The sequence below is a fragment of the Scylla paramamosain genome, chromosome 16, assembly GCF_035594125.1.
Source record: "Scylla paramamosain isolate STU-SP2022 chromosome 16, ASM3559412v1, whole genome shotgun sequence".
In the NCBI taxonomy this organism is placed as follows: Eukaryota; Metazoa; Arthropoda; class Malacostraca; order Decapoda; family Portunidae; genus Scylla; species Scylla paramamosain.
The window spans coordinates 24,396,266-24,408,765 of record NC_087166.1 but is presented as its reverse complement, the minus strand read 5'-3'; the positions used below and the strand labels follow the sequence as shown (position 1 = coordinate 24,408,765).

The window sequence follows — 12,500 nt, the reverse complement described above, 5'->3', positions numbered from 1 at the left end:
TTGCAGTGATCTGAATGCCAAACTGTTTCAAGTTCAGGCGGAAATCTGTAGAAATATCGGATTTTGTTGTGATTGATTTGAAGTTTAGCAGGAAAATTGCAGAAATATCGGATTTTTTATGTTTTGATTTGAATTTTAGGATGGAAATCTGTAGAAATATTGTTTTTTTTAATATATTATTTCGAATTCAGTGTGAAAGGTATGTATGTTTTCTTTATTTTGAAGTTCAGGAGGAAATCTAGAAATATAAGTTTTTTTCTGTGTTTTATTTGAAGTTTACGAGGAAATCTGATTAAATGCAGTTCTTTTCAATGTTTTATTTGAAGTTCAGGAGGAAAATCTGTAAAAATGTAGGTATTTTTTTCTTATTGGAGGGAGTGTTGGTGCCTAGCAGTCATTTTGTTGCGTAGACACACACACACACACACACACACACACACACACACACACACACACACACACACACACACACACACACACACACACACACACACACACACACACACAGGCATCGAGGAATGTGTAATAAAAAATAATAATAATAACAAGATAAGGTTAATGCAAAAAAAAAAAAATAATAATCACTTGTATAAACATAATCCTTGGAGGAGGAGGAGGGAGGAGGAGGAGAAGGAGGAAGAGGAGGGAAAAGCATATCGTGAATTATTATTGTTTATATTATTATTATTACCATCATCATCATCATCATCATCATCATCATCATCATCATCATTATCATCATCATTCAGTGTCGTATAATGTTTGGCCTTGATAAACCCGTTCTTTAATGAGTCAGTCATTGAATCAATCAATTAATCAGTCAGTCAGTCAGTCAGTTAATTGACGAGTGAGCGGAATGTATCGGTGAGTGAGTGACTGGAGGAGAGTGAATGAGTGAAGTGAGTCAGGTGAATGGATGAATGAAGTGGTGAGTGGCTGAGAGTGAGTATTCAAGGCGTAGTGAGGTGAATGGAAGAATAGTAAAGTGAAGTAGATAAATAAATAAAGATTAGATAAAATAATGGATAGTGATGATGGATGCCAAAATAAGAGTGATGGATGACTGGAACAGACTCAATGATCAGGTTATTAGTGCTGAGTCAACAAGGAACTTTTTAAAATATTAGATGAATTTACTGATAGGGACGGTAGATATTTACTGCACTTGTTTCATGGAGGGAATGACACGTGTAGGCATGGTGGGTTCTTGCAGCTTCCCTTATACTCTTATATCTTTACTTGACCTATGTGTTTTCTCTCCTGCAGCTTCGTATATACAATCCTGCCACGTTACTTGCTCAGGGACTACCACGTGTAGGCCTGATGGCTCCTTGCAGCTTCCCTTATGTTCTTATGTACGCATGTGTTCCTATCCACTTATTAACCTGTATGTTCTTTCTCCACCAGGTACGTATATACAGTCCTGTCCCTTACCTGCTGTGTGGTGTATTGGTGAGTACTGTGTGGTGTTTATACTCTTACTCTTTGCTGGAGACACTGCAGATTTCGTCCGGGTATTTGCAGAAGTGATAGTTTCTGTGACTTATAAGATACTTGTAGTGGCAGTGTGTCTTTTGTTTTCTTTGTTTTCCTTTTTTTTACTGTTCTTTTTCTGCCACCCACTGTTAAAGGATGCAGTGGGTGGGGAGGAGCCTTCGCCTTTATTATCCAGTGCCTCTCTTAAGATAGTGTTGCTTATAACTAATAGTTTCGTGAGGGCAACTTGATCCGCTATCGTTAATTCTTCTTGTATTCATTTCTTATCTTTATTATTATTATTGTTATTATTATTATTGTTGTTGTTGTTGTTGTTGTTGTTGTTGTTGGTGTTGGTGTTGTTGTTGTTGTTGTTGTTGTTGTTGTTAAGGAGACAAAACGATATGAAGCCGGATGAATGAATGAATGAATTAGTGAATGAATAAATGGCAATGGTAATGGTGATGATAGTGATAGTGATGAAAATAGTAGTGATAGTGATAGTGAAGGAAAATATCACATAAGAAAATGTTTAGTTGTAAGATTAAGTTAGGTTAAGTTAGGTAGTGGTGATGGTGATAGCAGTGATGATGATGGTAATGACGGTGGTGATGATAATTATAGTGACTGATAGCAATAGAAGAAGAAAATGTTTAGTTGCTAGTTTAAGTTAGCATAGATGGTGAATGGTGATAGTGGTGATGGTGACGATAGTGACTGATATATAGTAAAGAAAGATATTAGAGGAAGAAAATGTTTAGTTAAAGTTAGCATAGGTGGTGATGGTGATAGTCGTGATAGTGGTGATAGTGACTGATAGTGACTGATATGTGACTGATATATAGTAAAGGAAAATATGAGAGCGAGAAAATGTGAAATATGATCCGTGACTTCCTCATCCACCTGATTGCGTGTCGCCAGGTGATGTGGAGCCGGTGTGTGGGTCGCTGGGACGGCAGAAGACAGGTGTGCGGCAGGCTGGGAGGACAGAGGACATGTGTGGGAAGGAGGACAGGAGAGCTGGGGACAGGTGTGTGAAGGAGGACAGGAGAGCTGGTACAGGTGTGTGAAGGAGGACAGGAGAGCTGGGACAGGTGTGTGAAGGAAGACAGGAGAGCTAGGACAGGTGTAGGAGAGGAAAGAAGAGCTGGGACAGGTGTGTGAAGGAGGACAGGAGAGCTGGGGCAGGTGTGTGAAGGAGGACAGGAGAGCTGGGGCAGGTGTGTGAAGGAGGACGAGAGCTGGGACAGGTGTAGGAGAGAACATGAGGGCTGGGACAGGTGTGTGAAGGACAGGAGAGCAGAGGACAGGTGTAGGAGAGGACAGAAGGACTTGAAACAGGTGTGAAGAGGACAGAAGAACTAGAGAACGAAAAAAAAAAAAACTAGAAACAGGTGTATGGGGAGGAAAGGAGAGTTATAATCTAGGAACAGGTGTGGTGAATGGCAGGAATGGGGACAAGGGCTGAGAATAAGGGCTGGGAATAAGAGATGGGGACAAGGGCACTAGTTGGACAGCCTTTCCCAAGGGCCCTGAGTTCATAAGCCCTTGAAACCCCAAATCTTGAAGTCATTTGTCCCACGACTCCCTGAATGCCTAAGTTCCCAGGACCCCAAGACTCCAAGTCCCTAAATTCGCAAGTCCCCACACCCTGAAGCCCTCGAACTCCCAAGAACCCGAATCCTCAAGTCCCTGAGTCCCCAAATTCCCATAAACCCAGGAGCCGAAGTCTTCACGTCCCCAAGACCACAAGTCCTCTAGACCCCGAGTCCTAAAGTCCCCAAGTCCCTGAGTCCCTGAGTCCCCCAAAGCCTCGCCCCACCGCCGCAGGACTCTATCGATCCGCTCCTCTCGGCACCAATCCAGGACCCCAGAGAGAGAGAGAGAGAGAGAGAGAGAGAGAGAGAGAGAGAGAGAGAGAGAGAGCGAGAGAGAGAGAGAGAGAGAGAGAGAGAGAGAGAGAGAGAGACTAAAATTTTGTGTCGATACAGGAAGAGAAATTATAGAAAAAAACTGAGGCGTATTAGAGAGAGAGAGGAGAGAGAGAGAGAGAGGAGAGAGAGAGAGAGGAGAGAGGAGAGAGAGAGAGAGAGAGAGAGAGAGAGAGAGAGAGTTTCCATCCATAGAAAAAAGACAAGAACTAAGAGGCAGATCCTTCACAGGGGGAAGAAAAAACAGAGAGGAGAAAAAAAAATCTTAAGAGCGTCGACAAGAGAGGAAGAGGAAAATTCTCAGTAGCGTCAAAAAAAAAGAAAAAAAACGTAGAAAAAAATGAAAAAAGCGTAAAAAAACAGGAAAATAAAATCAAAAGAGGAGCGTAGAAAGGAAAAGGGAAAATGCAGAAAAAGCGTCGAAAATAAGAATAATTGTAAAAAAAATATCACAGGAGCGTTAAAAAAGAAAGAAGAAAATTGATAGAGTAAAAAAAAAAAATGAGGAAAGGAAAATAAGATATTAAGAGCATCGAAAAAAAGAAATCAAGAAAAAAGAGAGGAAAGTAAAGAAGGAAAAAAAATCACGTTGGAAAAGGCGGGAAAAAAACTGAAAATTGCGTCGAAAGAAAGGAAAACAAGGAAAATTAAATCTGAACAGCGTTGAAAAAGAAAAAAAAAAAAGAAAGAAAATCCACAAAGAACATCAAGAGTGTGAAAAAGGAAAAAAAAGACCGTTGGGAAAAAGTAAAATGAAAGAAAAAAAAGAAAAAAAAGAAAAGAATCAAAGAAAAGAATGAAAGAAAAGAAAAAAAAATAAAGAAAAACGAAAAAATTCATCTTAAACTCTTCCTATCCATCCTTCATTAAATAAATAAATAAAATAAAATAAAATAAAACAAATAAATAAATAAATAAATAAATAAAAATCTAAATAAAAACTAAAGAAAAACTAAATAAATAAATAAATAAATAAATAAATGGCAAAAATCCATCAAAAGTAAAACTCTAAAGAGAAAAAAAGGAAAAAAAAAGAAAAAAAAAAAGAAAAAAATGAAAGAAAAGTAAAAAAAGAAGGAAAATACTCTTGAAGATCCTAAAAAAAATATCATGAAATAAAAAAAAAAGAAAAAAAAAACGAAAGAAAATAAAAAAATAAGAAAATTACATGTGAAAATCCTGTGTTAAAAGTAAAAAAAAAGAAAAAAAAAGATAAAAAAAGAAAAAAAACTAGATTGAAATACTTCTGGAAATTCTCTAAAAAGTATCAAAAATAAGAAAAATAAAATAAAAAAAAAGTAAGAAGGAAAAAAACTTGTGAAAATCCCGTCAAAAAAGAAAAAGAAAAAAAGAAAAAGTAAAAAAAAAAATAAAAGAAAACACGATAAAGAAGAAAGAAAATAAAAAAAAAGGTGAAAATCCTGTGTCCCTTTCCCCCTAAAAAAAAAAAATAAATGAATAAATAAAAAAAATAAAATAGAAAATAAAATAGATAAATAAATAAAATAAAGGAAAGTAAAAAAATTAAATAAAAAATAATAAAATAGAAAAAAAGAAAACACGAACAAGAAGAAAGAAAATAACAAGAAAAGAAAAACAACTCTTGAAAATCCGTGTCAGAAATTTTTTAAACTGGCGTAGAAAAAATGTAAAGAAGGCGAGACTCGATGGTGGAACCTTTGATGTCACACACGGCAGCGCCTTAATTGGCAGGTGAGGGCTGTACCTGCACCCTCACCGCCCCCCCCCCTTCATCCCCCCATTACCTCCCCTCACCCTCACCGTCACCTTTATCCTCACTCTTACACCTTCACCCTCTCTTGCTTACCCTCCCTCACCCGTGCTGTCATCCTCTCCCTCACTCCCTCCCTCTCTCCCTCTCTCTCTCATGTCTCAATCCCTCATGCTTCTCTCTCGCCCTTCCTTGTTCATTTCCTCACTCCTCACTGTCACTCACCCCACACTTCTCCCTCATTTCTCCATCCCCATTTCTCCTTTATTCTCTCCCTTACCCCATTCCTCACCCTCATCCCTCATTCACCTCACTGTCACCCTTCATCCCTCACCTCTCACCCTTCACCCTTACCACTCCCCTCACCCTTGACCCCTCACTACTCCACACCCTCACCACACCCTTCACCACACCCTCCACCCACAACCTCACCTCACCCTTCACCCACACCCTCATACCCACCCCTCACCCCTCGCACTCAGACTCCCTCCACACCCTCACCCGTATTTTTAAGAACGCCAAAAGGTGTTATGTATACGCGTGTCGGCACGGATGCTCTCAAAGGCCGGATATTAAATATTGATCGGGGCGCAGCGCTGCTCAAGGCCTGCTGCAGGAGTGGCAGCAGGAGGGGCAGCAGCAGGAGGAGCAGGAGCAGGAAGAGCTGAAGGAGTAGTAGTAGTAGTAGTAGTGGTGATAGCATAAACAGCCGGGGGAGGAATAGAAGCAGGAGGAAGAGGAAGAGGAAGAGGAGCAGAAAAAAGCTATAGTAAAAAACAAGAGGAGGAACAGAAGGAGGAAGAACAAGAGAAGAATAGCAGGAGGAGGAGGAGGTGGAGGAGGAGGTGCATGCTGAGAAAGAGGAGGAAACAGAGTAGGAACCGAATGAGATATAGAAAGAGGAATAGGAAGGATGGAGAAGGAAGATGAGGAGATGTGGTAGGAGGTGCAAGATGAAGAGGGAGGGGGAGGAGAGGGTGGAATAGAAGGAGGAGGAGAAGGAGGAGTAGAAAGAGAAGGAAGAACAATAACAGAAGGAGGAATAGGAGGGGAAGAAGGAGGTGCTGGAGATGAACCAGAAGGAGCAAGAGGAGGAGGAGGAGGAGGAGGAGGAGGAGGAGGAGGAGGAGGAGGAGGAGGAGGAGGAGGAGGAGGAGGAGGAGGAGGGCGAAAGAGGAGGAGCGAGAACGGGAATATAATTAGGAGGAAGATGAAGATATTGACAAGGATAGGGGTGATAATGACAAGCAGGAGGAGGAGGAGGAGGAGGAGGAGGAGGAGGAGGAGGAGGAGGAGGAGGAGGAGGAGGAGAGATGAAGGAAGAAGAAACTAAAGGAGCAGGATCCAAATGAGGAAGAGGACGCGGAAGAAAACAAGGAGGAAGAGGAGGAGGATGAGGAGGAGGAGGAAGAGGAAGAAAAGGAGAGGATTTCAAGAGTAAGGCAAGAAGGAGGATAAACAGAAGAGGGAAGCGAAGGAGGATGCCAATAAGGAGGAGGAGGAAGAGGAGGAGGAGGAGGAGGAGGAGGAGGAGGAGGAGGAGGAGGAGATAAAAGAAGGTAAAACTCTCCAGGTTTCGTGTACTTGAGGCGAACTTTCTCCTCCTCCTCCTCCTCCTCCTCCTCCTCCTCCTCCTCCTCCTCCTCCTCCTCCTCCTCCTCCTCCTCGTCCTCCTCCTCCTCTTCCTCTTCCTTTTCCTCCTCCTTTTAATCATCCTCTGTCTTGTCCTCTTCCCCATCGTCCTTGAGCTCCTCCTCCTCCTCCTCCTCCTCCTCCTCCTCCTCCTCCTCCTCCTCCTCCTCCTCCTCCTCCTCCTCCTCCTCCTCCTCCTCCTCCAATTTCGTAAGGAGAAATGCTGCATGCCACACACACACACACACACACACACACACACACACACACACACACACACACACACACACACACACACACACACACACACACACACACACACACGGTACTCTTAGGAAGCTTCGTAGTAATGTGTTTGTTACGTGACTCTCTCTCTCTCTCTCTCTCTCTCTCTCTCTCTCTCTCTCTCTCTCTCTCTCTCTCTCTCTCTCTCTCTCTCTCTCTCTCTCTCTCTCTCTCTCTCTCTCTCTCTCTCTCTCTCTCTCTCTCTCTCTGTGTGTGTGTGTGTGTGTGTGTGTGTGTGTGTGTGTGTGTGTGTGTGTGTGTGTGTGTGTGATTGCAGGGCGACGTTAGATTCTGGTAGAGTGGGAGTGTGTGTCCATTTGGCGTCAGAGAGAGAGAGAGAGAGAGAGAGAGAGAGAGAGAGAGAGAGAGAGAGAGAGAGAGAGAGAGAGAGAGAGAGAGAAAGGTTAGGTTGGTGAATATGTGATTGAGTGAGTATTTGTCACACACACACACACACACACACACACACACACACACACACACACACACACACACACACACACACACACACACACACACACACACACACACACTTCCCTGCCCTCACACAGCCCGCCCCACCCCGCCCTGCTCCGCCCCGCTTCGCCCCGCCCCGCCCCATCCTGCCCCGCCCTGCCCCGCCCGCCCCTGCCTGGCGGAGCAGTGGGCGCCTCCCTCCCCGGCACCGCCCCGCCACGTCCTGGGCCGGCCTATGGTGTGGCGCATGCCCGCTGGGCCTCTCTTTGTCTTCACTCTCTCCACCTTCCCTCCACCTTCACTCCATCCCCTCCACCCCTCCACCCATCCCTCCATTCCCTCCTTCCCTCCACCGCTGTTCCTCTTTGTATCCATTGCTGGTATCGATTCCGGGTTGACATGATCGGGGGCGCCGTGCCCGGGGCGGGTTCGCGGCGGGGCGGGGCGGGGGGCAGGCCTGGGCAGGCCTTGGTCGAGCTCGCGGTGCGTATTGATCGAGGTCGCCGCCCCCCGCGTGCCACACTCCCCGCCGCCCTCGCCGCGGCAGAGACTCGGCCTATCGTGCCATCGTGTGCCGCGCCGCTGACTCACGCCGGGGCGCCGCGCCTGTCGAGGAGGAGGAGGAGGAGGAGGAGAGGAAGCACGAGCAATAAAGAAGGTGGAGGCCTGGTGTGGAGGGAATGGACGGGCCGGGCGGAGTGGGTTGAGTGGGCCGAGTGTGTCAAGGAGGCGAGAAGTGGTCACTGTACGTGGCGGTGTGGCCGCTGACTTGGCGTGACTGTGTGTGTGTGTGTGTGTGTGTGTGTGTGTGTGTGTGTGTGTGTTTCATACAAACGGGGACCGTCCTACTGGGGCTATAAAATAAATAGTGAAAAGACCATCTTTCTCTCTCTCTCTCTCTCTCTCTCTCTCTCTCTCTCTCTCTCTCTCTCTCTCTCTCTCTCTCTCTCTCTCTCTCTCTCTCTCTCTCTCTCTCTCTCTCTCTCTCTCTCTCGGGGCACCGTTGACCTCTCACCTCATCACCTTGATTGTACAAAATCTCTCTCTCTCTCTCTCTCTCTCTCTCTCTCTCTCTCTCTCTCTCTCTCTCTCTCTCTCTCTCTCTCTCTCTCTCTCTCTCTCTCTCTCTCTCTCTCTCACACACACACACACACACACACACACACACACACACACACACACACACACACACACACACACACACACACACACACACACACACACACACACACACACACACACACACACACACACACACACAGACCTCTTCCCCCACCACCACCACCACCACCACCACTCCTCTCCTTCCTCCCCACTACCACCCCACTATTCCTGTTCCAAATACTGCCTTTCCTCCCCTCTCCCCTCGCCAGCCTTCCCCTCTCCCCAACCTCTGCAATCTCGTGCCTTCTCCCCATTCCCTTTTCCTCCCCTTCCTTTCTATATTCCCACCTTTATCCTCTTCCTCCTCCTCCTCCTCCTCCTCCTCCTCCTCCTCCTCCTCCTCCTCAGTCATTGACCTGGTCACTAGGGTTGTTAAAGAGAGTAATTTCATGTGTTATCGTGACGATACTGTAAAGGAGGAGGAGGAGGAGGAGGAGGAGGAGGAGGAGGAGGAGGAGGAGGAGGAGGAGGAGGAGGAGGAGGAGGAGGAGGAGGACTACAAAGGGTTACAAACAGGCAAAGGCATACAGCACTAGCGTGAGGGAAAGGGTAATGCGTGCACCAGGAGGAGGAGGAGGAGGAGGAGGAGGAGGAGGAGGAGGAGGAGGAGGAGGAGGAGGAGGAGGAGGAGGAGGAGCTAGTGGTGGTGGTGGTGGTGGTGGTAAAAAAGGAATAATGAAGGTGTAATGTTAGTATGCCTGAGTGTGTTACTTTGTGTGTCACTATGTGTTGTGCGTTGTGGGAGGAGGAGGAGGAGGAGGAGGAGGAGGAGGAGGAGGAGGAGGAGGAGGAGGAGGAGGAGGAGGAGGAGGAGGAGGAGGAGGAGGAAATGGTTAAACAAACGGGAAGCGGCATTTATGTTCTTGCATGGTACAGTACTTTAGGAAGAAAATTTAAGCAACTCCCTGGAAAGACAATGAAAAGCTTGCGCAGACTGTTTACCCATAATTCCTTGCTTCCCTGTTGCCACCCTCCGTCACTGTTTGGTCCCTTTTCCTATTGCAAGAGTTATCCAGTGTCTTTCAATTCTGTCACTTGTAAACTCCGAAATTCTACGTAAATACCGGCTACATTTAATTTGGTCCTATTTCCTAATGCAAGAATTAACCAGTATCTCACCTCTTTGATTGGTTAACTCTTGCTTTGACAGGTGGACAGAGTAGTGAGTGAAGGTAGATAAATAATGAGGCAGAAAATTATAGAGTTAACTAGTGAAGGAGCTGAAAGACACTGGCTAATTCTTGCATAGTTGAGGTGGACAGAATAGTGATAGAAGATAGATATGTATTTAGGCAGGGAGTTGTAGAGTTTACTAGTGAGAGAGAGAGGTTAAAATACTGGTTAACTCTCGCATTACCAAGTTGGATAGAATATTTAAGGAAGGTAGATAAATAGAGAGGTAGAAAGTTCATTGTTCATCAGGGAAGGAGATGAAACAATTACAATACTAGCTAACTCTTGCATTAATAATGAGGATAGAGTGTTGTAGAGTTCACCATTGAAAAATATGAAAGACTCCAGTTTACTCTTGCATTAATAAAGAGGATTGATAATTACTGTAGAGTTTACCATTGAAAGAGATGAAAGACTCCAGTTTACTCTTGCATTGATAAAGAGGATTGAAAATTATTGTTTACCATTGAAAGAGATGAAAGACTCCAGTTTACTCATGCATTGATAAAGAGGATTGAAAATTATTGTTTACCATTGAAAGAGATGAAAGACTCCAGGTTACTCATGCATTGATAAAGAGGATTGAAAATTATTGTTTACCATTGAAAGAGATGAAAGACTCCAGGTTACTCTTGCATTAATAAAGAGAATCGAAAATTATTGTAGAGTTTACCACTGAAAGAGATGAAAGACTCCAGTTTACTCATGCATTGATAAAGAGGATTGAAAATTATTGTTTACCATTGAAAGAGATGAAAGACTCCAGTTTACTCATGCATTGATAAAGAGGATTGAAAATTATTGTTTACCATTGAAAGAGATGAAAGACTCCAGGTTACTCTTGCATTAATAAAGAGAATCGAAAATTATTGTAGAGTTTACCACTGAAAGAGATGAAAGACTCCAGTTTACTCTTGCATTAATAACATGGACAGAATAGTGGTAGAAGGCAGAGAGCTCAAAAGTTCCTGAGTTTATCTGTGAAAGAAATGAAAGAGCACAGATAACTCTTGCATTGATAAGGTGAACAGAATAGTGATAAAAGGCAGAGTCCAAAATTTTCTACCAGTGAAAAGATAAAAAGTAAGAAAAAAAATTAGTCTTGCATTAATAAGGTGAACAGAATAGTGATAAATGATAAACAAGGAAAGGTAAGGAAAACTGACTAATTCTCTCATTAATAAGGTGGAAAAAAATAAAAGAGAAAAGAAAAAAAAAGGTTAACTTGCATTAATAAGGTGTAAAAACCGGTAAAAAATAAGAGCAGGAAAAATAGTTAACTCTTCCATTAAGGTGAAAAAAACGAAAAAAAAAATAAAAGAAAAAAAAATGGATAACTTGCATTTATTAAGGTGAACAAAAAATAATAAAAAATAAAAGAGAAAAAAATTGGGTAACTTTTGCACTAATAAGGTGAAAAAAAAACGATGAAAATAAGAGAAAAGAAAAAAATTGGTTAACTCCTTCATTAATAAGCTGAAAAACAACGATAAAGATAAGAGAAAATAAAAAAAATGGTTAACTCTTGCATTTATTAAAGTGAAAAAGCGATAAAAAAATAAAATAGAGAAGAAAAAATGGTTAACTCTTGCATTAATAAGCTGAAAAAAACGATAAAAAATAAGAGAAAAAAATGGTTAAGTCTTGCATTAATAAGCTGGAAAAACGATAAAAATAAGATAAAATAAAAAAATGGTTAACTCTTGCATTAATAAGCTGAAAAAAACGATAAAAATAAGAGAAAAAAATGGGTAAGTCTTGCATTAATAAGCTGAACAAAATAGTGATAAAAAAAAAAAAACAGAAAAAGTAGGAAGAACTAGTTAACTCTACATTGGTGAACAGAATAAGACGAGAGAAGAAATACTGGTAATGAAGCTTTTATTCTCTCTCTCTCTCTCTCTCTCTCTCTCTCTCTCTCTCTCTCTCTCTCTCTCTCTCTCTCTCTCTCTCTCTCTCTCTCTCTCTCTCTCTCTCTCTCTCTCTCTCTCTCTCTCTCTCTCGCGTGTCACCTCACCATTCCCCGCCTGGCTGGGTACGGAGTGTGGTGTTGCGTGCCTGTGTGTTGCGATAGGTCAGTGTTGCTTGGTGATGCTTCTGTTCGCTTATTCATTCATTAATTCACTCACTTCACGAGAGAGAAAGTTGCATACATGCTTTTTTGTTTTCTTGTGTGTATGAATATTTGTATGCTGTATGAGAGAGAGAGAGAGAGAGAGAGAGAGAGAGAGAGAGAGAGAGAGAGAGAGAGAGAGAGAGAGAGAGAGAGAGAGAGAGAGAGAGAGAGAGAGAGAGAGAGAGAGATTGCTTCATTCCTTCCTGCCTTCCTTCCTTCCTTCCTTCCTTCCTTCCTTCCTTCCTTCCTTCCTTCCTTCCTTCCTTCCTTCCTTCCTTCCTTCCTTCCTTCCTTGTTTTCTTTTATATTTTCTTATTTCTTGTCTTCATCATTTTACTGCTTTTTCAATGTGCCTCTCTTTCTTACCTCCTCCTCCTCCTCCTCCTCCTCCTCCTGATGATGAGATTCAATATAGAAAAGTGTAAAATTCTACATATCGGAAGCAACAATGTTCAGGCGAGATATGTAATGAATAACATGCCACTGTCAAGTGCTGATAAAGAAAAAGATCTTGGTGTCGTTGTGTCAAACGACC

The 12,500-nt window shown here is 43.0% G+C and overlaps 1 protein-coding gene across 8 annotated transcripts in view; it reads left to right on the top strand.

The window, feature by feature from the left end:
• LOC135108168 (uncharacterized) overlaps positions 1–12,500 on the top strand; it is a 168,510-nt gene that overhangs the window by 47,736 nt on the left and 108,274 nt on the right. For 4 of the 8 annotated variants that reach the window (XM_064018927.1, XM_064018928.1, XM_064018931.1 and 1 more), the window contains one exon: positions 1,408–3,437. The exons of 1 other annotated variant lie outside the window; for it this stretch is intronic. In XM_064018927.1, coding sequence (XP_063874997.1) covers positions 1,408–1,727 — 320 coding nt within the window. In that variant the 3' untranslated portion in view covers positions 1,728–3,437. Of the gene's footprint in view, positions 1–1,407; positions 3,438–12,500 lie in introns of those variants that run through there. 3 more of the 8 variants (XR_010272167.1, XR_010272166.1, XR_010272165.1) reach the window with 3 other exon arrangements.